Source organism: Carica papaya, chromosome 4 (genome assembly GCF_054855325.1).
Source record: "Carica papaya isolate Zhongbai chromosome 4, ASM5485532v1, whole genome shotgun sequence".
In the NCBI taxonomy this organism is placed as follows: domain Eukaryota; kingdom Viridiplantae; phylum Streptophyta; class Magnoliopsida; order Brassicales; family Caricaceae; genus Carica; species Carica papaya.
This window is the reverse complement of record NC_142312.1, coordinates 12,754,295-12,776,549: the sequence shown is the minus strand read 5'-3', so window position 1 is coordinate 12,776,549 and position 22,255 is coordinate 12,754,295. Positions and strand designations below refer to the sequence as shown.

Below are 22,255 nucleotides of genomic sequence, written 5' to 3'. Positions count from 1 at the left end.
TGATAGATTATCTTTTTTTTTTACGTGTTCTCCAATTTATTCTTTAAATACTAAAATTACCATTCTTTAAATATTAAACTTTAGCAGATAAGAAAACAATAGTTATAGTTATATTACGATCTCTAGCTTGTTATATCATTTTACATTTCATTATCACTATAAACAATTAATGTGTAATAGTTCTGTAATATCCACCTAAAAAAAATAAAATAAAATAAAAATAAAAATTTGGAGTTTGGACGTAAATGAAAGGAATTTTCATTTTTTGGGGCTTTTAATTAATTTCAGGGACCTAAATGAAAGTGAGTAAGAAAAAGAAAATATAAATATAAATAAATAAAAATAGAAGGGGGCAAATGAAATCAAAAAAATTGATGACCTAGATCAGATCGCTGGAGGAGATTTAAAAGAAAACGGATGGCCCAGATCGAGTCATGAAGATCCAACGGCTAAGGAAACGAGTATGAAAGGGAAAGAGATTAAGGTTTCCTTCATTTAGAAAAGAAGCCAAAAAAGAGGAAGGGAGAAAAAAAGAGAGGGAATCGGGGAGAGGAGGAAGAAGACTGTCACGTGAGGAAGCTGAGAGAGAAAAGAAGAGAGAGGCCGGAAGGGAAGAGGGGAAGGGAAAACAAAGGAGAGAGAAGGGAAGATAAAGGGAATGGTCGAGAGGGAAGAAGGGAATTCGAGAATGGCTGCGTAAGGGGAGAGGAGAGAGAGAGAATCGTGGAAGAGGGAGAAGAAGAGAGGGAATCGCGACCGAGGAGCACCATGTGACAGCAGAATCCAAAATTGAGGTTGTCGGGTTTTTTGAGCACCGCACCAAAGCTAGGTTTGAGAGCTAAAGGACTGCGGGGTAACCGAGAGAGGACAACTGAGAGACAAACCGAGGCAAAATCGCCCACACTGAAAGATAAAACAATTTTTTTCATGTTTTGGTGGTGGTTGGGCGGTGGTGGGGCGGGGCTGGTGTTGGGTTGGTCGCGTGGACTCGGTTAGGCCACCCACCCGTGCGGGAACCGAGGAGGTTTCCTTGGGAATGGGAAAAACCCACCCATTGTGGAAGCCGAAGGGCCTTCCACGAGAATAGAGGTCGAAATTGCCTTTTGGGGTTCCAATTCGCCGTCCAGAAAGCTAAAAAGTCTTTCTCGTAAAACGAAAATCCAATTCGCCGAACGGAAAGCCGAAAATCCAATTCGTTTTCCAGGTACGGATTCTGATAACTTCGGGTATTCTGTTAGATGGTCGTTGGAACCCGCAATTTGAATAAATTAATTTTTAGTATTTTAAATTATTTTAATTAAATTATGCCGTGTGTACAAGAAAATGTGGACATTCAGGTGGATCCGGAAATACGCGTAAGAAGGTAAGTATTTTTAAATCTCAATCGGGTTTGAATTTTGAAAAGTGTATTAACTTCATTAAATTATGAATTTTAAAATTTAAATAGACATTGACCCAATTTTCGATAAAAAATATAACCCAAACTATGATCAGTAAACCTAAGCAATTAAAACCCTATGAGGAGACGAAACCGGAAAGCATACCCAATGGACTGAGAATGATTTGAATTGATAAAATATGAAATTAAAAAGAAAATTTTTAATTAAGGAAAATATGAAATTAAAAAGGAAAATTTTTAATTAAGGAAAAATTGAAAAAGAAAAAAAATAAAAAGGTAAAAATAGAAAGGAAAAGAAATAATTGAGGTTATGAAATGATCATTTAAATAAAATAAGAATTTTGAAATGAGAGAGTAGGAGTGAATAGGGTAAGGACCCTAAATATCTTCTCGTTTAGTCTGAATTTAAGAGGGGAGTGTGTGTGTGTGGGGCTAAAGTTTAGCAGGGCATGGTGAACCTGCACATAGATAGAGTTTGAAACCTAATTCAGACGTGGATAGGTATGTGTGAGTGTGGGTCACCTAGCAAATGTACCTGCTGTAGCCATTGGGTGATTTTTGTATGTGTGTGCTATCCATGCGATGAGGGGATCTATTTCACATTTTCTCGATGATGACATAAACGACATCGTGCAATGAAATCATAGAACTAACCTTTTGAGTGTATATATGATCTTTTGTGTGTATGTGATTATGTTTTGAAATGACGATTGATATTCGAGTGCATTTATGACTTTCGAGAGTATAAGAATATACAATTGATGTTTGTATATGATATTTGAGAGAATTCAGAAGATCGATCAGAAACATGTGAAATAGTGAAAATAAGAATATGTATTTTGCATTGAAATATTTTTAATTATTTTTGTTTCTTACTGTGTGTTTTATATGAAATTTTATATGGGTTGAGAGAACAGGAATACTTATTGAATTGATGAAATTCATTAAATTTCACTCTGATATTTTTTAAAGGAGAATAAAGATCCAGTACCGCTGCCAAATAAGTAGAACCTGTAAAAAGGGTTCTTGTTTTTGCATATTTTGTACATATTCGAAAAGTTTTATTTTGTTCTGTTAGACTCTAAATTTCGACCTCATGTTTTGTATATATAGTTATTGTACATATTACATAGGATGCTAAGTTGTATTATATTTTTAATCTACGCATGTATATATTTTATGGACTCATTGCATAAAATGATATGAGTAGGAATTGCGTCTTATATCGAGTATCGAGATGTGACAAGTTTTATAATAGTTCAATAATTATTAGATGAAGTTACAGGACTATCATAAAATACAAAACTAGCCAAGTAAGTACTTTTATTTTTTATTTTATCAAAAGCCAAGTTATTGAAATATAGTACTCCTTTATAACATAGAATTATCCCCTTGGAAAAACAATGTAATATGGTAATAAATACCTATTAAAAGGCAAGTGTAACTTTTAGAGGAGTTGATGCAAAACTTTCAAAAACTACATGTAGTTTGGTTCAATCATTCACTCGTGGGATTAATTTTATATTCGAACTTTACAATAAGCTAAAAGATGGTATGAGAGGAACAAGTTGGGATATTTAGATTCTAACAGCTCATCTAGTTTACAGTCATAATAGATTATCTTTTCTCTCTGATATGTTCTCTAATTTATTAAATAAATATTAAAAATATTGTTATTTAAATCTTTAAATTTATCTATTAAAAAAATAATAGTTATAGTTGTATTATAATATCTAGCTTACTGTATCATTCTATATTTTGCTATCAATATAAATAACTAATATGTGCAATAACTTTGTAATAATTCAATAATTATTGGATGAAGTTATAAGATTATCATAAAATGCAAAACTAACAAAGCAAGTACTTTTTTTTTTTTGGTTAAAAACCAAGCAAGTACTTGAAAATATAGTACTCCACAATAACAAAGAATTATCCCTTTGGGAAAACAATATGATATGGTAATAAATAGCTACTAAGGACAAGTTGATGCAAAACTTTCCGAAACAGTATGTAGTTTGGTTCAATCATTCACCTGTTCGATTAATTCTATATTGGTACTCTATAGTAAGGTAAAAGATGGCACGAGTGGAACAAGTTGGGACATTTGAATTTTAACAACTTATCTAGTTTACACATATGATAGATTATCTTTTTTCTCTGACGTGTTTCTCAATTTATTCTTCAAATATTAAAATTATTATTTTTCAAATATTAAACTTTAGCAGTTAAAAAGCTAGTAGTTACAATTATATTACAATATCAATCTTATTGTATCATTCTACATTTCACCATCACTATAAACAACTAATATGTGTAATTATAGGATAAATTTAGAGGGCAATGATAAAATACAAAACTAACCATGCAAGTAATTTTTTTATATTAAAAACCAAGTACTTGAAAATATAGTACTCCACAACAGCATAGAATTATCTTCTTGGGAAAATAATGTAATATGGTAATAAATACATACTTAAAGGCAAGTGTAACTTTCATAAAAGTTGATGCAAAACTTTTATTTCATTCATATAAGAATATGATTAAATTTATGAAAAAACAAAAAGGTCTGACCTAAGTATATTTTAGATATGAATTAAATTCAATTATATAATAATTTTTTAATTAATTAATTTTATTGACTAATTAAATAATAAGATTGGAGAATTTGTAGAATATACTAAGCATTCTTTAATAACTTATTAAGTAAATAATAAAATTCATTAACTTAAACCTAATAAAAAACACATATTCATACATAACTGTTAGATTAACTGTATGTTAATCTTGGGTAATTCTTAATTTCTGCATTTCTTGTCCAATATAAAATTACATAATTTTCTAAAGAAAAAGGACTAGAAAATTAGTGAATGAAGAAGAATATGGGATCAGTTTTCTTTTTTATTTTTTATTTTTCTTTTTCTTTCTAATCAATTAAAAATTAAAAAAATTGTTTGGTGGTGAATCCGATTGTTTGTTGCTATTGCCAAGTCTTCTAATTCTCTATTAGAATAACTTTAAAATAAAATATTAGAATAATATTTTTATGAATTTATAATTGAGTTAAGTTTTGACACTCAAGAAAAAACATTAATAAAAACACCTGCAAGAAGAGATTATCAATTTGGAGAAATTATTTTTTGTAACATTACAGAGTTTAAATAAAAATTAAAATCCATATTTTTTATTTCCTTAACCTTAAAATTTGTTGATCATACATATTGAATGGACGGAACGGAAAGGAAAATAAAAAAAATAAAAAAAATAAAAATTTTAAAATAAATGAAATGTTATCAGATTAAAATAAATAAAACTATATAAGAAAATAATATGACTTAATAAAGTTTAAATGCAACGTTCATTAATTAATTTGAACTCCTAATTTTGAAGTACAAATTGAGACTCAGAGAAAATAAATTCATTGGGTATTTGATTGCTATGAATTATATTAGTATAATTAGATCTTTTTTATTTATTTGTTATAAAATAATCAAATGCACCAGATATATGTAATTGTATCTTTTACTAATATCTTCAAGGTTATCTCTTAAAGGAATTGCGTTTGTATAATATATACTCTTTCTAATTTAACATATATTGGTTAATAATAATCTCTCTCTCAACTGCCCTTGATATTTGTTAACTTTAACACCCACTAACATTAATATAGTGAAAAAAAATATATGTATATATATATATATATGTATATGTATACATACGAGATAATTAAATTTGATGAACAACTAAAGCAAAACGACTCCTATTAGATGCGTTTAGCAGAGAGGCCCCCCATTTTCTTAATAGAAAAAATACACTTTAATTAATTTTAAAGGTGTATATATAATATAATTCACTGGATCAAGATCCAATGGGTCAAAAAACAGCAGAACGCCTCCTTCAATATCTTGAATATAACTTGTCACAAAAACCAAAATTACAATAACTCAAAGTTTAGAAAAGTCAAACTTGAAAACTTTCTAAATCACGGCATAACTGTACACATGGAAAGATAAATGGTACTCCTGTATATATTGGCACAGTCCTAATTTAGACAAATACATGTATATAGTATCTATTTATTGACTAAGCATAAGAGATACCAATCAGTGAAGACGATGTGAACCTCTCCGATGCAGTTTTCCTGATCATCTCCGGCGAAAACCCACCGAGATCGATCTCGGGGACTTCGAGGATGGTAGTAAGAGCGCCGGACTTGTCGTAGTATTGAGCTTGGGATCGGTGGTTGACGTCGAAAACAGAGCCGTTGTTTCGCTTGAACTTGAAGACAGACCTGAAAAATTTGTTAAGAGAACGAGAAAGCTTGGAGGATTTCTTGGGGACGGAAGGGGGAAGAGGATCGGGTACGTGGGACATGGATAGGGTTCTGGAAATGGTTGAGTCGAGTTGGCGTCTGAATGAGTTGAGCTCGAACGAGTCGTAAAGCGTGCTGCCGCAATCCCATATAATACGCTTATTGTTTTGGTCTGCAACACTGGGTTTAAAATATTGGTGGGTTTGGTTTGGTTTTGGTTGTAATTCGAGTTTGTGTTTGGGTAAGAATAAATCCAGTTGCTTTGGTTGTTTTGGGTCCATCTGAGGTGATTGTTTTGTGAGAAAGAAAGGGAGATCAGATAGGTGAAAATATATGTATGTATATGTACAAGAAAGAAGAAGAAGAAATGGATTTGTATAAATGGTAGGTGAATAATGAAAGGCGTTAGTTAAGAACTGAAAGGGGAAAAGCTTACAAATTTCACGGTCTCTTCATATGAGCCATTTAAGTAGTCGTCTACATTTCCGAGTGATGGATTTCCATGTGTAAAGTCTGCATTTATTGCAAAACGGATGGTTTGCTGGTCTACTACTCGTGATTATTTTTTTAATTATATTATTGGGTTCAAACCACTATTACTAATTGTTTACCTTTAATTACCTATCTTAATCATATTACATATATTAATATGACCAACCAAATAATTGACTTTACCTTATAAACGTGGCTATTTCTTTAATATATCCATCCTACTACAAAGCATATATATCCTTTATATAATTTTTTTTTTTTTTTTTTTTTTTTGTGAAAAAAGAAAATGAGCAAGTAAATTGTATTGATTGATTTTTTAGAGACTTTAAGATAAGATTTCATCTATCAAAAGTGCTGAAAAACTGAAATTGATCGTAGAATCGAGACACTTGTTACTACATTAACATATATAGATTATGGTATTATGGTTAATGCAATCCAAAAGTATGCAACATTTTTCGAGATAATGTTTCAAGTGGTTATTCTCATCAAACATTTTATTAAGAGGTTGACAGACACCTTTAGTAGTAATATGTTAGGCTCTTTATATTGATAAGATTAAAGTTGTTCTTTTTATTGATTAACTCAGTATGAAGATGATGGCATGCATAAGCATTTCTAAAGAGTTCCAAGCGTGAGCCTCTTAAAGATTATTGTGACTAAATGAATCAATTTTAACTTTAAGTTACATTCAAGAGGGAGCATCACAAAGATAGTTTTACCTATTAGCATTTTCCATATTTTTGGTATCTTTAATCTAGGTGCTCTTAAAGAGCTTGAAATCATTTTAGGCCTTAATGGGCACTACGTGGGGGCATTTGTGATACTTACAAACACAACCTTATTCTGAGTAAGATATACCAAATAAGAGAAACAAAAATTCATAATCAATAACTTTTATTCTTATATGATGGTGATCATGAAAATTATGGTTAAGTCATCTTCAAGCATTCATGTCACATCCTGATACTCGATATGAGGCATAATTTCGGCTCTTACCATTCTCATTCCAAAATTTTTAATTTATTTAAATGATCATTTCATAACCTTAATTATTTCTTTTTCTTTCTATTTTTACCTTTTTATTTTATTTCTTCTTCTTTTTCAATTTTTCCTTAATTGGACATTTTTCTTTTCAATTTCATATTTCATCAGTTCAAATAACTCTCAGTCCATTGAATCTGTTTTTTAGTTTCGTCTCCTCATAGGGTTCAAATTGCCTAGGTTTACTGATAATAGTTTGGGTTCTATTTTTCATCAAAAATTAGATTAATGTCCGTTCAAATTTTAAAATTCATAATTTAATAGAATGAATGCACTTTTTGAAATTCGAACCCGTTTGAGATTTAGAAATATTTACTCTCATATGCGTATTTTTGGATCCGCCTGAATGTCTAAATTTTTCTGTACACACGATAAAAATTAATTAAAATCCTTCAAAATACTAAAAATTAATTTAATCAGATTATGAATTTTAATGACCACCCAACAGAATACTCGAAATTATCGAAATCCATACCCGAAAAACCTTTCGGCTTTTCCTTTAGCGAATCAGAGTTTTATTTTTCGAGAAAGATTTTTCAGCTTTCTGGACAGCAAATCATAACCCCAAAAGGCAATTCTGGCCTCTATTCCTGCAGAAGACACTTCTGTTTTCACAGCGGGTGGGTTTTCTCCATTTCAGAGGAAACCTTCTCGATTCCCACACATATGGGTGGCCCTGTCGAGCTCGTGTGGCCAACCTGACACCAGCCTCACTCTGCTGCCGCTCAACCACCACAAAAACATTAAAATAAACTGTTTTACCTTTCGGCGTGGGTGATTCGGCCTCGGTTGGCTCCCGGTTGTCTTCCCTCGGTCACCCCATAGCTCTTTAGCTCCCAAACTTGCACACACATAAATATAAACACTCTTTTGGTCAAAAACATAAACTAAAAGAAAAAAGAAACGCACTAGCTCGGGTGCGGTGCTAAAAAAACCTGAGTAACCTCGGTTTCTGCCATCATATGGTGTCTCAGGTTGTTTCCTCTTCCTCCTTTTCCTTTCGGCTTTGTTTACACCGTTCTTCCACCTCCGCCTCTTTCTTCTTCCCTTTTTTTCCCTCGCAGCGGCAGTTCTCAGTTTCCCCTTTTTTTTCCCGCTCAGCCACTCCTCTCTTCTCTTCTTTTCCTTTTTTTTTTATTTCCCTTCTTTTTTTTCGGCCTCCCTCTTCCTTTCTTCTCATTCTTTCTTCTTCTTAGCTCCCTCGTGTGAGAGTCTCCTCTCTTCTCTCTTCCGCTCGACCACTCTTTTTTTACTCCTTACTCTTCTCCTTCTTCAACATCCCTCTTCCTTTCCTCTCATTCTTTCTTCTCTCTCAGCTTCCCCGCGTGACCCCCTCTTATTTCTTCTCTCCCTGATCGCTCTTCTCTCTTCTCTCTCTTTCTTTTTCGACTACTCTTCAAAATAAAGAGAAACTTGAAAATTTTCCTTTTTATACCCATTCACCCCGATCGTTAAATCTCGCTAGCTCGATCTGGGCCATCTGTTCTCCATTAAATCTCAGCCATTTGATCTTCACAAACGATTCGATCAAAATCGTCTGTTCCCTATTTCTTTTTTGCCCCCTTCCACTTCTGCTTATTTATACTTTTACCCCTATTTTTCCTCATTTGTTTCATTTAAGTCCTAATTTTAATTTTATTTTTATTTTCTTAGGTGGATATTATAATTCTCCAATTCTTATAAAAATTTGATCCTCCAAATTGATATGTCTCTGCAGTAGGTGAGGAAATTGAGCTCATATCGAATCTTCAATTTTCCAAGTAGCTTCTGCTGGCGAATGGTGTCGCCAGAGTACCTTAACCATCAGAATATTTTTATTTCTCAATACCCATTCATATTTGTCCAGTATTTCTATGGGCATTTCCTGATAGGACATATCTTCTTCAATAGGAATCTTCTCATGCTGAATTATATGTGACGGATCAGGATGGTATTTATGTAACATGGACACATGAAATACATCATGAATGTTAGCCAACTATGGTGGCAATGCCAATCGATAAGTAGTAGATCCAATTCTCTCCAGTATTTTGAACGGTTCAATAAAGCTAGGGCTCAATTTGTCTTCATTTCCAAATCTCATAAGGCCCTTCATTGGTGACACTTTCAAGAATACATGATCCCTTGTTTCAAATTCCAAACTCCTTCTACAGTTATCTGCATAACTTTTCTGTCTACTTTGGGTAGTTTGAAGGTTTTTCTTAATTAGGACAATCTTGAATGTAGTTTCTTCAATTAATTCGAGTTCAATTAATTTCCTATCCCCAATTTCTTCCAACGCATAAGAGATCTACAAGGTCTACCATAAAGTATTTTATATGGAGTTGCGCTAATACTGGACTGATAACTATTGTTATAAATAAATTCAATCAATGGTAGATGGTCGTCCCAATTTCCTCCCATCTCTAGTGCAAAAGCCCTTAGCATATCTTCTAATGTCTGGATGGTTCTTTCTGTTTAACCATTTGTTTGTGGGTGAAATGTTGTGCTCAATGATAAAGTGGCGCCTAAGGCCTGTTGAAGACTTGTCCAAAACTTAAAGGTGAAACGAGCATCTCGATCTGAAACTACTGATACCGAAATTCTGTGAAGTCTAATAACATCCTTAATATATTATCTGACAAGTTTATTGAAAAGATCTGTAACTTTTATTGGTAGAAAATTGGCTGACTTCATTAATCGGTCACCTAAATAGTATCATGGTTCAGTCTACTCGTAGGTAAACCAATCACAAAATCCATAGTGATGTGTTCCCACTTCCACTGAGGAATTAGTAAAGGTCGAAGTAATCCCCCTAGCTTTTGATTTTTGGCTTTAATCCTCTGACATGTGAGACATTTACTAACAAATTCGAAGATATCTTTCTTCATCCCAATCCACCAGTACCGAGGTCGTAAGTTTTGGTATATTTTGGTGATGCTTGGGTGTGTGGTAAATCTAGAATTATGTGCTTCTTCTAATATGAGTCTCTTTATGTTAGGGTCATCAAGAATGCATAACCTTCCTCTGAATCGAAGCAACCCATCATCGTGAAATTTGAAGACAGGTCTTATACTCTGTTCAGCTTCTTTCTTTAAGATCCCTATAGTAGTGTTAGTTTCTTGAGCATTTTTAATTTTCTAAATTAATACTGGCTCGATTATCAAGCTGACTATATACATTCTCCATTTGTGAATATCCCATTGCAATTCTTATAAGGTCTCTAGACTCTTGCATTTAGAAGCTACTAGTTTTGCAATCATGCTGGAGGTACTGCAACTCAGTATATCAGCTACCACATTTTCTTTATCTAGATGGTAGGATATCTTGCAATCATAATCCTTAAGAAAATCTATCCATCTACGCTGGCGCATGTTCAGTTCCCTATGCGTGAAGAGATATTTTAGACTTTTGTGATAAATACAGATCTCAAACGTCTCTCTATACAAATAATGACGCCAGATCTTAAGGGCATGTACAATTACAACCAATTCTAAATTATGGGTTAGGTAATTTTGTTCATGATTCTTCATTTGTCTTGGCCTGTAGGCAATGACTCTGTGATTTTGCATTAACACACATCCTAAACCCTAGTCTGACGCATCAGTATATATTGCATAGCCCCTTGATCCACTAGGTAGTGTTAGTATTGGAGTCGTCACAAGTCGGTCTTTGAGTTCTTTGAAACTATTTTTACAATCTCGGGTCCATTCAAACTTAATATCCTTTTTAGTAAGCGGGGTAAGAGGGGTTGCAATCTTAGAAAATCCTTTCATAAATTGACAGTAGTACCCAACCATACCCAAAAATTTTCGAACACCCTTTACCATAGTGGGATGTTCCAATCCCATGATAGACTCAACTTTTGCTGGATCCATAAATATTCCGTCTTTAGAAACTATATGACCCAACAAAGTGATTTGTTCGAGCCAAAATGCACACTTACTCCATTTTTTATACAACTTTTCTTTTCTAAGAGTTTTCAGAACTTACCTTAAGTGTTCAACATGTTCTTCTCGACTCTTGGAGTAAATCAATATATCATCAATGAACACAATAACAAATTGATTTAACAAAGCCTTAAACATTCGATTTATCATGCCCATAAATACTGCAGGGGCATTCGTCAATCCAAAAGATAAGATCAAGAATTCGTAATAGCCATATCTAGTTCTAAAGGCGGTCTTTCAATTATCTTCGGAGTTAATCTTCACTTGATGGTAACCAGATTATAAATCAATCTTGAAAAAGATTTGGGCCCCTTACAATTGGTCAAATATATCATCAATTCTGGGTAAAGGGTATTTATTCTTGATGGTGACCCAGTTTAGTTGTTTGTAATCAATACACATTCGTTTGTTTCTATCTTTCTTACCGGCAAATGTTAGAGGAGCACTCCAAGGAGAAATACTAGGGCAGAGGAATCCTTTCTCTCAGAGTTCTGTTAATTGCTTATTTAATTCTTCCATTTCAGCTCACCAGTTTGTAAGGAGTAATGGAGATGGGTTGGGTGCCTAGTTGTAGATTAATGAAAAATTCTATATCACGGTCCGAAGGTAATCCTGAAAGGTCGTCAGGGAATACTCACGGACCACCAACACATCATAAAAATCATTTTTTATCTTTATCATCTTGAACCACGTCTGGGTTTGCTTCAACATCTGCTACAGTAAGTGTGTACACTCATCCCCGTCTTTGAGTTTCTAGTTGTTCTTTCATAAGTGGTCAGTTACGGATCAAATGTTGTTGGCTACCACACTTGAAATAGGTTCGAGTGGCACGATGGCATGGCTGATTACTATGATTCTTTCCACAAGCACGGTAGGTCGATGCCTTACCAGGAGTTGATGGTGGTCTAGGAGATATCTCTGTTACCATTCTAGACCTCTTATCTTGTGAACTAAACCCTGGAATCTGTCTTCTCGGTACTGAGGGTCTAGAACTGGCTGCTTCAGAGGATGAACCCCTAAGTCTGCTTTCTACTGTTTATGCTTTCACCAAAACCTCATCATAGGTCTTTAATTCTAAAACTGTAAAAGCATCCTAGATCTCTAGGTGTATCCCCGATTGAAATTTTCTCGCCCTCTGCCTTTCATCAGTCAGAATGGCTGGAGCAAAATGAGTAAACTTAGTGTATATTCGAGCATATTCAACCACTAATAGGTTCCCCTAAGTGAGTTGCATGAACTCTAACTCTTTCTGGTGTCGGAGTTATGTCGAAAAGTACTCAGCGTTGAACGCCCCCAAAAATCTCTCCCAGGTGATGGGAACAAGTAAAGTAGCCTGTCTGAATTCCCACCAATGGCCAACTTCACCCACAAGTAGGTATGTAGTCAGGATCACTTTCTGTTCAGAAGTCATCCCCAAAACTCGGAATACCTTTTTAATTTTTTTCAACCATCCTTCAGCTTCAATAACATTCTTGGTACTAATAAATATAGGAGGATGGAATCTCAAAAACTATCTATGACAATCTGGATCCATAATGACTGGTTCTGGATTGTATGGAGCAAATACTAGATGAGGGCCAGGTATCCCTTCTCTAGGCTAGTTAACAAGCTTCTCTACCATATGGTATAACCAGTCAATATGCTCCTGTAAGGATATGTAATTGAAAGGTTACTCCGGTGGAGTCTGTTCACAGCTCATCTTACAACCCTTCAGTAAGAAAATAATGAATTAGAACATTTCAAAATAACGTTTTCTACTTCTCAACATCCAAATAGTTGCAAAATATCACATTTAAACTCATGCACAATGGATGATTCTAGGAATGTGGGCTCTGATACCACTTGTCACGCCCAGATGCTCGATATGAGATGCAATTTCTGCTCTTCTCATTTTCATGCAGTGGGCCCATAAAATGTATATACATGCATATAACAAAAAATATAATAAAACCTAACATCCAATGAGATATGTGCAGTAACTATATATATAAAACATGATGTCAAAATTTAGAGTCTAATAGAATAAAATAAAACTTTTCGAATATGCACAAAATATACATAAACAAGAACCCTTTTACAAGTTTTATTCGTTTGGCAGCAGTGCTGACTCTTCATTCTCCTATGAAAAATATCAGGGTGAAATTTAATGAGCTTCACCAACTTAATAAGTATTCTCGTTGTCTCAACGTAGATAAAATTTCATGCAAAACACAAGGTAATAAACAAAAAAAATTAAAAATGTTTCAGTGCAAAATTCATGTTCTTATTTTCACTATTTCACATGTTCCTGATCGATCTTATGAATTCTCTCAAGTATAATATACAAACCTCAAATTTATATTCTCATACTCTTGAAAATCATAGATACACTTGAGTTTCAATCGTCCTTTCGAAATATAATCATATACATACGAAAGATCACATATACACTCGAAAAGTCATTTCTAATATTTCATCACGTGATGCCGTTTATGTCATCATCAAAGAAAGGCAAAATAGATCCCCCCATCGTATGGATAGCACACACACACAAATCACACAATGGCCACAATAAGTGCATTTGCTAGGTGACTCACACTCACACATACCTATCCACATCTGGATTAGGTTTCAGACTATATCCATGTGTAGGTTTACCATGCCCCACTGAACTTCAATAACACACACACACACCCGCCTCCTCGATTCAGACTAAACGAGAAGGTATTCAGGGTCCTTACCCCATTCACTCCTACCCTCTTATTCCAAAATTCTTAATTTATTTAAATGATCATTTCATAATGTAATTCTCAACTGGGTATAAAAGAAATATATATATAAATATATATTAATTAATTAGAAAAAAAAGAATGTAAAGAGAACGAGAACAAACCAAGAGACAAAAATATATACATATAATAAAATAGCAGAAGAGAAAAAAAAAGAGAAAAAGAGGAAGAGAGATGAGTTCAAACGAGTGAGAGAGGAGGCCGAGTTGAGTGAGGATCGAGGACAAGAGAGTGGAGTTAGGGCAGGCGCCTTGCCTGCTTGAGGAGGAGGAGTGAACAACAATTGCGGAGGTGAAATATAGCGAGAGGGGAGATGTCGTGCGAAGAAGAAGAAGAAGAAAAGGAAAAGAAAGAAAAAGAAGAAAAAGAAAGGAAACAGAAAGAAGAAAGAAAAGAAGAAGAAGAAGAGAAGTTGTGGGAAAGGAGGAAGAAGAAAAAAAAAAAGAAGTTTTGGGAAAAGAGGAAGAAGAAGAAGGAAGAAAAAAGGAAGAAGAAAAAAAAAGAGAAAGAAAAGGAAAGGAAAAAGAAAAGAAAAGAAACAAAAAAGAGTAGAAAAAAAGAGAGGAAAAAAATTAATTAATTAAGGAAGAAAACTGAAAGGGTTGCAACCAAATATGATGTTGGTGCACCGCATGCGACAACGCGCATTGATTCGATCATCAGCACCTGACATTTTCGGTAACACGTGTATGATAAGTTGTGGTGATGTTGGCGACTGAGACTGCATATCCCAAGATAAAATCCGTTCCTCATTTTGCGTAATATAATTTCTAAAATTATTCATAATTTAATATATCTATTTTCTATTATAAATAAGAAAAACTACCTAAACGGTATTTGAATTTTCAAGAGAACCGTCGATCGAGATAGAAAGGATTCCCAAAGCTTTCCTAATCACACCATAGGTAAGAATTGTGTGTATTTCGTACGGAGACATAAATTATATGTTTATATAAACGTGTATATATAGTACATTGTGTGTGAATGTTTAAATGTATGTGTGATATAATGTGAATATAATTAATATATCTAATTTGTATTTGTGTGTATTTATATAGTGTATATATATCAACACTGTTACGCATGTGTGTCTATATATGTAAAAATATAAAATGAATGAGATATAAATTGATAAGAACAAATGCATAAATATATATATAGCATGTTGTGTGTGATTGTGTATACGTATTTAAGTATGAACGTGTGTGTATATATCAGTAGAGATTATGTGTGTATGAATATAAATATATATTCTATGTGAGACATGTAGTGATGGTACATGTCTGTATTATAATATATGTGCGTGTATTAAAATGTGTCTACATATGTTATGCATGTGAAATGTATAACCAGTGTGTGTACGTGTAAAATTTGGGTACACTACACTAACTGTATGATCTGGTACAGATATATAGTGCACTGTACTTGCTGTGTGATCCTGTACAGTTGTGCGAGAAATCTGAGTATCCTGTGCGGCTGTGTGATCTAGTACATGATGATTCATAAAGTGTTTTGAAATGTATAGTTCTGATGTGCGTGATGATATCATATATTATATGTATGTTTGTATTTAATTGTGTGTAGAAGTTAGGACCTTAAATTAATATACATTTTCGATTTTTAAATAAGAAACTAAATAAGTTAAATAAATCTAGAAAACAAACATCAAAGAAATTGAGAAGTGTAAATTAGTTAGAGAAATAGATTGAATAAGCCATTAGGAAGGCAATCATATGAAAATTGTGAAGAGTAAATGAGACATTCAATTCTTTTAGTCTGAACCGAAGAGGGGAGGGTGCGTGTGTGGCTAAAATTCAGCAGGTATGGTGAACCTACACATGGATAGAGTTTGAAACGTAGTCCAGATGTGGATAGGTGTTTATGAGCATGGGTCACCTAGCAAATGTAACTGCTATAGCCAGTGTGAGATTTTATGTTGTGCTATCCATGCGATTAGGGAATCCATTTCACCTCTCTTTGATAACGATATAACAGGCATCGCGCGATGGTAACCTAATTAAGCTTTAAAAAACTAAATAATATAAAATTATAAATCCAAGTGGAGTGATACGTGTGTGTGAGTAAATCCATTTTGGGTTTGAGGAATCTGTGAATCCATAAGTGTGATTTGGAAGGAGAACAACAATTAGATTAGAAGAGTGAGGATTAGAATATGTTTCTTGTGATGATTTATTTTGTTGTGTATTTTGATTGTGATATTTTGTGACACTTTCTTGATTATAAGTATTATTATGTTTTATATATTGCGTGAATGTATGTACGTAAATCTCCGTTATAAAATTTTTTTTCTTACTGAGCTCGTGAAGCTTACCTCAATTCACCTCCATTTAAGTGAGAGGAGATGAGAAACAAGTCTAAGATCAAGAGAAGATGGAGAAGGAAACCTTGTTAGTTCCTATTACAGATTTATAAATTAATTTAGATGTATTAATTATTTGTAAATAAATAATTATTTTATCATAAAGAATATGTATTAAAGTGTAGTTTTACTACATATTTAATATTTATTTATTTTACTAGCTGAAAATATTATGCTAACGTCCATACTCACCGACATTGGAGTTCGGGCTATTACAGGTGGTATCAGAGCACATGTTCCTCGGATGCAACCCTTGTGACATGAGGCATAAGAACTTTTAAAGGCGTAGGACCAATAAAATTTAGAAGAATGACTTAAGAAATGCTTTAGACTTTCTCTGAAATATTTTTCAAATGAAAAATAGGAGAACAGTATTTCACAAACCTAGCGATAGGAATCACATAAGTTATTTTCTAGCAAACTTAGAACTTAACCAATTAGGGATTCACCATGAAATTAACAGATGATGATACTTAACCAACCACTGTCGTCGAACTTCACAGGTGTTAAGAGGAAAACTATTAGAGCCTTAACCTTTTATTGACCTATTGACCCCGTAAAGTTAAATGACAGTAGCTAAGCTCTTAGAAAAAATCATTTAATTCTTTTAAAGATAAGAAAATAGTTCCTAAGGAGGGGCAGAAATCTCCCAACTGAGAGAAAATTTTTCAGGAGTGAGAAATACTTTCCCATTGAGAGCCAATGTTCCGACTGGGAGACAAATTCCCATCCAAGTGGAAGCCTAGGGAATCTCACCCATGCTATCACAAAAGTCATTGTATCGTTGTTGATGGAAAAAGTTGATGTCCATGGTTGCATTGTTAGGTAGTGTTCGTAGATAACTCATGGACCCCGGTGAGTGTATGCATGAAATCATTGGGGTCAGTGAATTTTGCTTAGTCATTGTTCATATCAATGAGTTCGAAGGTTCCTGTTGGTCTCCAAAGGTTCTGAAGGTGGCCAAGTAAGGCGTAATAGCTAATGGCTCTACTCAAGAATCATATAATCACATGGTTCTTCATGGATTAATAAATGCAGTTATGAACTCTGTCGGGGAATGAAATTGCAAGGAGACCATTTTTCAAATTGATAACCATGTCCTCATCCTTAATCTCAAGATATTTTATTTTCTTCTCGAAATGCCTAGTGTTTGTAAATTTGTTTCGAAATGAGACTCTTTCACGACTGCAGGTACCGTTATCCTTCGTTCTGTCTCTTTCTGCTTCCACACAATCCTCTTCTTCAATAACAACAGTCTCCATGTCTTTCACCTCATTTATTTCTTCATCACTTGCAGATTATGCCTCTTCATTGCCATTCATTCCTAAACCATAGGCTTTATTCCTTATCCTTACCTTTTTAGTTGATCATGTTAGCAGTAACTTAGTTATTTGCTGAAGATATTTTATTTTTATAGATTTTTATGGTTAATGTTTTGATGGTTCCTAAGTTTTAGCATTTCAGTTTATGTTAGTGGTGTTATTACTTCATATTTTATAAGAATTATGGGTTAGTTGCTTACTGATTGTAATGTCTATTTATAGGCTAATTTGTTTCACTTTATATAAACTTTTAAGTTTAGTTTCTGTTTTCTTATTCTATCAATTCTATTTCTGCAGTCTATTAAATTTGAGTCAATAGTAGTATTAGAGCCATAAGTTTAACTCTTTCAAAGACCCAACATGCATTTTTTTTGCATTGGGCTTTTTCATTAACTGATATAAATCTCAGTTAGTCTACCATATTTTTTCTTAAGAAAAAAATAAGAAAATGGCTCCACGTGCCCTGATTCATTATTAAACATGTTTTGCTCATTGATAGCTCTATAAGCTTAACTACAATTGAAATTTTCACCTTTTTTAAGACCCTAGATGCATTTATCAAGAATGTTTTCATTAAAGGGAAGGATGATAACTATAACAAGATTCTTCGTACTATTAATAATGGTGGATAAGAGATGATATAAAGTTCCATTTATGATTAACTTTGATATATTTAACCTTGAGGTATGTTTCCTAACTATGAGAAACCTTGGTCCTAACAAGAGGTTTCTCCCCCCACGGACCATGCGAAAGATAGATAATAACACCATTACCAATTCTTCTATAATATTTTGAGTGATAATATCTTGAATGCAAATGATATCTTTCCACAATGGAGATTTACACCGTTGAGGATCAATTTTCAAAAAGCTTTTAACCTTGAGGCCTATATTATAAATAATAATTGTCTTAATAAGGTTATTAATATTTGCTAGTCTCCAACCTATTTCAGTGAGCATTATAATTTTTATATGTCTAGCCTTATGGATGTTGAGATCACCTTCTTTGGGTTCAAAGCTTATCCAAACCTAAGGGTTGAAACTTAGTCTGCTTTATAGTACTAGCACATACAAAGTTTTATATATGTTGGTCAATCTTATCTTGCGACCTTGAATATTAAGTAAAATGCATATTATACATTGGAATGGTGGTAAGAGCTAATTTAACAAGAGTTACTCTATCAAGAAAATTGAAAAAGTTTGATTTCCTACCTACACATTGTTTTAAGATGATAATATTTTTTTATTGCTATTTTCATCAAATATAGAATAGTTTCCACCTAAAAATATTTTTATTCAAAAGTTGTTCTTGTAACAATTTTATCACTCACAAGTACAAGTTGTACTAAATTAGTTTTTAATCGAGAAATAAAAAATGTAATTAATTCTCAAGTCATTCTCAATAATAACATAATATTTTCGTCATTGAACTATAAAAATGAAAGTGAATTAATCATTAGCATGGACTTTAAGATTATATCGATCACACTAATCACTTTGGTTGATCTTAAGATTAATAATCTTATTCTTAGATTGATTAAGGGTTTATATGCCCATTATTGATTCATTTTTTTTTGGGTCTTTGATGATAAAAAATATTATTTTGTTCCAATACATAATTACACTATTAAATGAAATCTTCTCTTTATCTAAATAGGAAACTAAGACACTGTATGCAAGTGTCATTGGATATTATTGATCATTGTTAGGACTTATGGGACTTTTTTTGTAAATATTGTCATAAAACCTAGGAGCTATAGACTTTAAGTTTGTTCACGATCAAAGGCATATGAAAAGCTAGGTTATACAGCTTGATGCACCAAGTGTCCTTTAAAAAGTCCCAAAATACATCGTGCTAAAACCAATTAGCCTCATAATAAAATTCTATTTGAGGTTTAGGGTGGTTCATCGCTTTGATAGTGTTGAGAAAAGAAAGTTTACAGTTTGAATAGCTTTTCAGAAGGATATGCATGAAGAAAGTGAGTTAATTCGAGGAAGTGAGGGCTTTGACTATTTTCTTATAGTAAATGATAATTCCATTTCATTTTTTTATTCAAATATATTTACTGTTATTGGAGTTTAACAATATAAGACCCACTTAAAATTTTAACCCTTGGACTCTTTGCATTGAACATGACCTCTCCTAGGTTTTTCACTTTCGTATGGTAGTCGTTTGAAATCACCTATTACAAGCTAAGAGCTATTGCAATTACTAGCAGACTAGACAACATATCCTCTAACACTATATTTATGTGTGTAAGATATTGAGAGTAAGTAGGCTTAAAGATCCATTTATTACCATCTACTTCCTTGATTACCATAAGTATATTGATTATGCAAAGTAAGAATAGAAAATTCCAAATAAGACAAATATCAACAATGAAACCTTTTAAAAAATTATTCTCCTATGTAAAATCCCATTTCTTGGGATGTGGAGAGATAACAATCATTAGATCTTATTCATAAGAGATTTAGAATATTCAGCTTATACATAGTATACAAATTCTTCATCATTCCTTTAGTCATGTGCATGACCATATGATGCTCCTTAATGGAAAGGTTATATGTTAGCATAAAAGATTTTTTCCTTTTTGTATCTTATATCTCTCTATTTTCGTTAAATTGATATTCTTGAGTTGTGTTAGCTTTCCTTTATGGTTGTGATTCTTTTGCAAGGTAGCTTTTAGGTTCAAAATCTAAACCTAATTACACGGTGATTCATACTACCTTAATGAGCCTTTTTGAGTGAGTTTTAATTGGATAAAGGAAAGACTTTATGAATTTGAAAAGCCTCAATTATACAGAATATTAAGTATTTGCTAAAAAACTAAAGTTTAAAAAAGTCTGAGATACATTGTGAAAGAAATTACAATCACTTACGATAGAAACAATATTTTTCGAATGTTTTATAAAGTATAAATTCTTGTATTTTCCTTTAAACTAGAACGGGTTAGAAATTTATTTTCTTCTAAGATTTGTTTTCATAATCTTTTTTATTCATTGATGCACCTTCGGTTGGAGGAAACCAAGAATCATTTGCACGAATGACACCTTTAAGAACGATTCTTATTTCTTGTTTTTGGTTTCACTTGTTTTGGTATGATTCAACATGATTCATCTAAAAATTTGAATCTAAAGTATTTATTAGCTACTGCAAAATTTGAATGTGACATTTTCAGTAAATCAATTTAGATGGCACCATAAAGAAATTCAGTATTTAGTATGCCAGAACTTATAATAAAATATGACCCTACAGCTGACGGCCACACGTCTTAAACAGTTGCTTCTCTTAAATGAAACAAACCCTTTTTAATAGATCACGCGTTTCGTCGTGTATGTATATATATACATATAATGTGAACGATATATATATATACACACACGTCAGTTTGTCCATACGTACGATTCTTCTATTTGCAAATTATAACGAAAAAGAAACAGGTGTACACATACAGACATATGTATATATGTATAATATATTATAGTTTTCCCTATAAATATTTGAGTTATAAATAATCTTTAACTCTTGGTGCAGAATTGGTGGTCCTAGGTCTGCCCCATAAATTAATCCATTGTCTGGATTAAATTGGATGGAATAGCAGCCAATCCCGCCATAGTTTAAAAAAATTAAAATTAAAAAAAAAAAAAGAAAGATATACAAAGTATCAATCTATATATATATAAACACAGACATATTTAATATCCAACTGAATGACTACTCATAAAATTATAACAAGTGATATTACTTGATCTGTCGTTTTTAAATTATATATATTTATAATTGTTTATTAGATTGTATCTTTTTATTTCTCAATATTATTGAAAAACTTTATGTGTTAAAATGATGACAAGTACTACAGATTTTATTAGTTAAATTTTAACTATATATTATTTATATAATTATAATAACTTTTAGATGTATTAAATATTATATGAATACCTAATATATTTATTATGTGTTCTTTTATTTTAAATGTTCTACGTTATAGGCTTTTTATAATATTACCTTCTTTTTTTTTTTTTTTTGGTATTGAGTCAGCTATTGCCTCAAATATATTATTTATACAAAATATACTCTCATCAATTTGAAAATTAAATCTAACACCAAAAATTTATTACAAACTTTTTAACCTAAAATAAATACTAAAATCTCTATATTAGAACTGTCAATTCATAATTTTTTTTTTTAAAAAAAAAAAATTAGTTTTAGGTAATGTTTGGCAAAATTTTAGATTTTCTTATTTGGGCTATCTTAAAATTTATATGAAATTTTAGCAATTTTTATTTAATATTAGAGAAACTTTTATTATTAGTTATTATGTAATTGTAATATTCATTAATTGAGTTAATTGTTTCAATTGTAGTATGCATTGCAAAAGTGCATTACTAAGTTACCTTTTCAATTAAATAAAATGAAATGATAGAACTATTCTTACTTCATTTATAATTGAATAGAACATATAAATAACATTGAAATAAATTACTTACAGTTAAAATAAAACAATATAATATAATTGCATACTATAGTCATATTTATAATTATATATTAACTAAAAGGTACCACTTTTTTTTTTTTTGGTTTAAATTGTTCTTCTCTATTGTGCAGTTGT

General features: G+C 32.2%; 1 protein-coding gene across 1 annotated transcript; it reads right to left on the bottom strand.

Moving 5' to 3' along the window:
- Positions 1-5,268: 5,268 nt before the first annotated feature.
- Positions 5,269-6,192, bottom strand: LOC110817070 (uncharacterized). The gene has a single exon (XM_022045468.2). The coding sequence runs from the start codon at positions 5,990-5,992 to the stop codon at positions 5,483-5,485; it is 510 nt and encodes a 169-aa protein (XP_021901160.1). The 5' UTR covers positions 5,993-6,192; the 3' UTR covers positions 5,269-5,482.
- Positions 6,193-22,255: the final 16,063 nt, after the last annotated feature.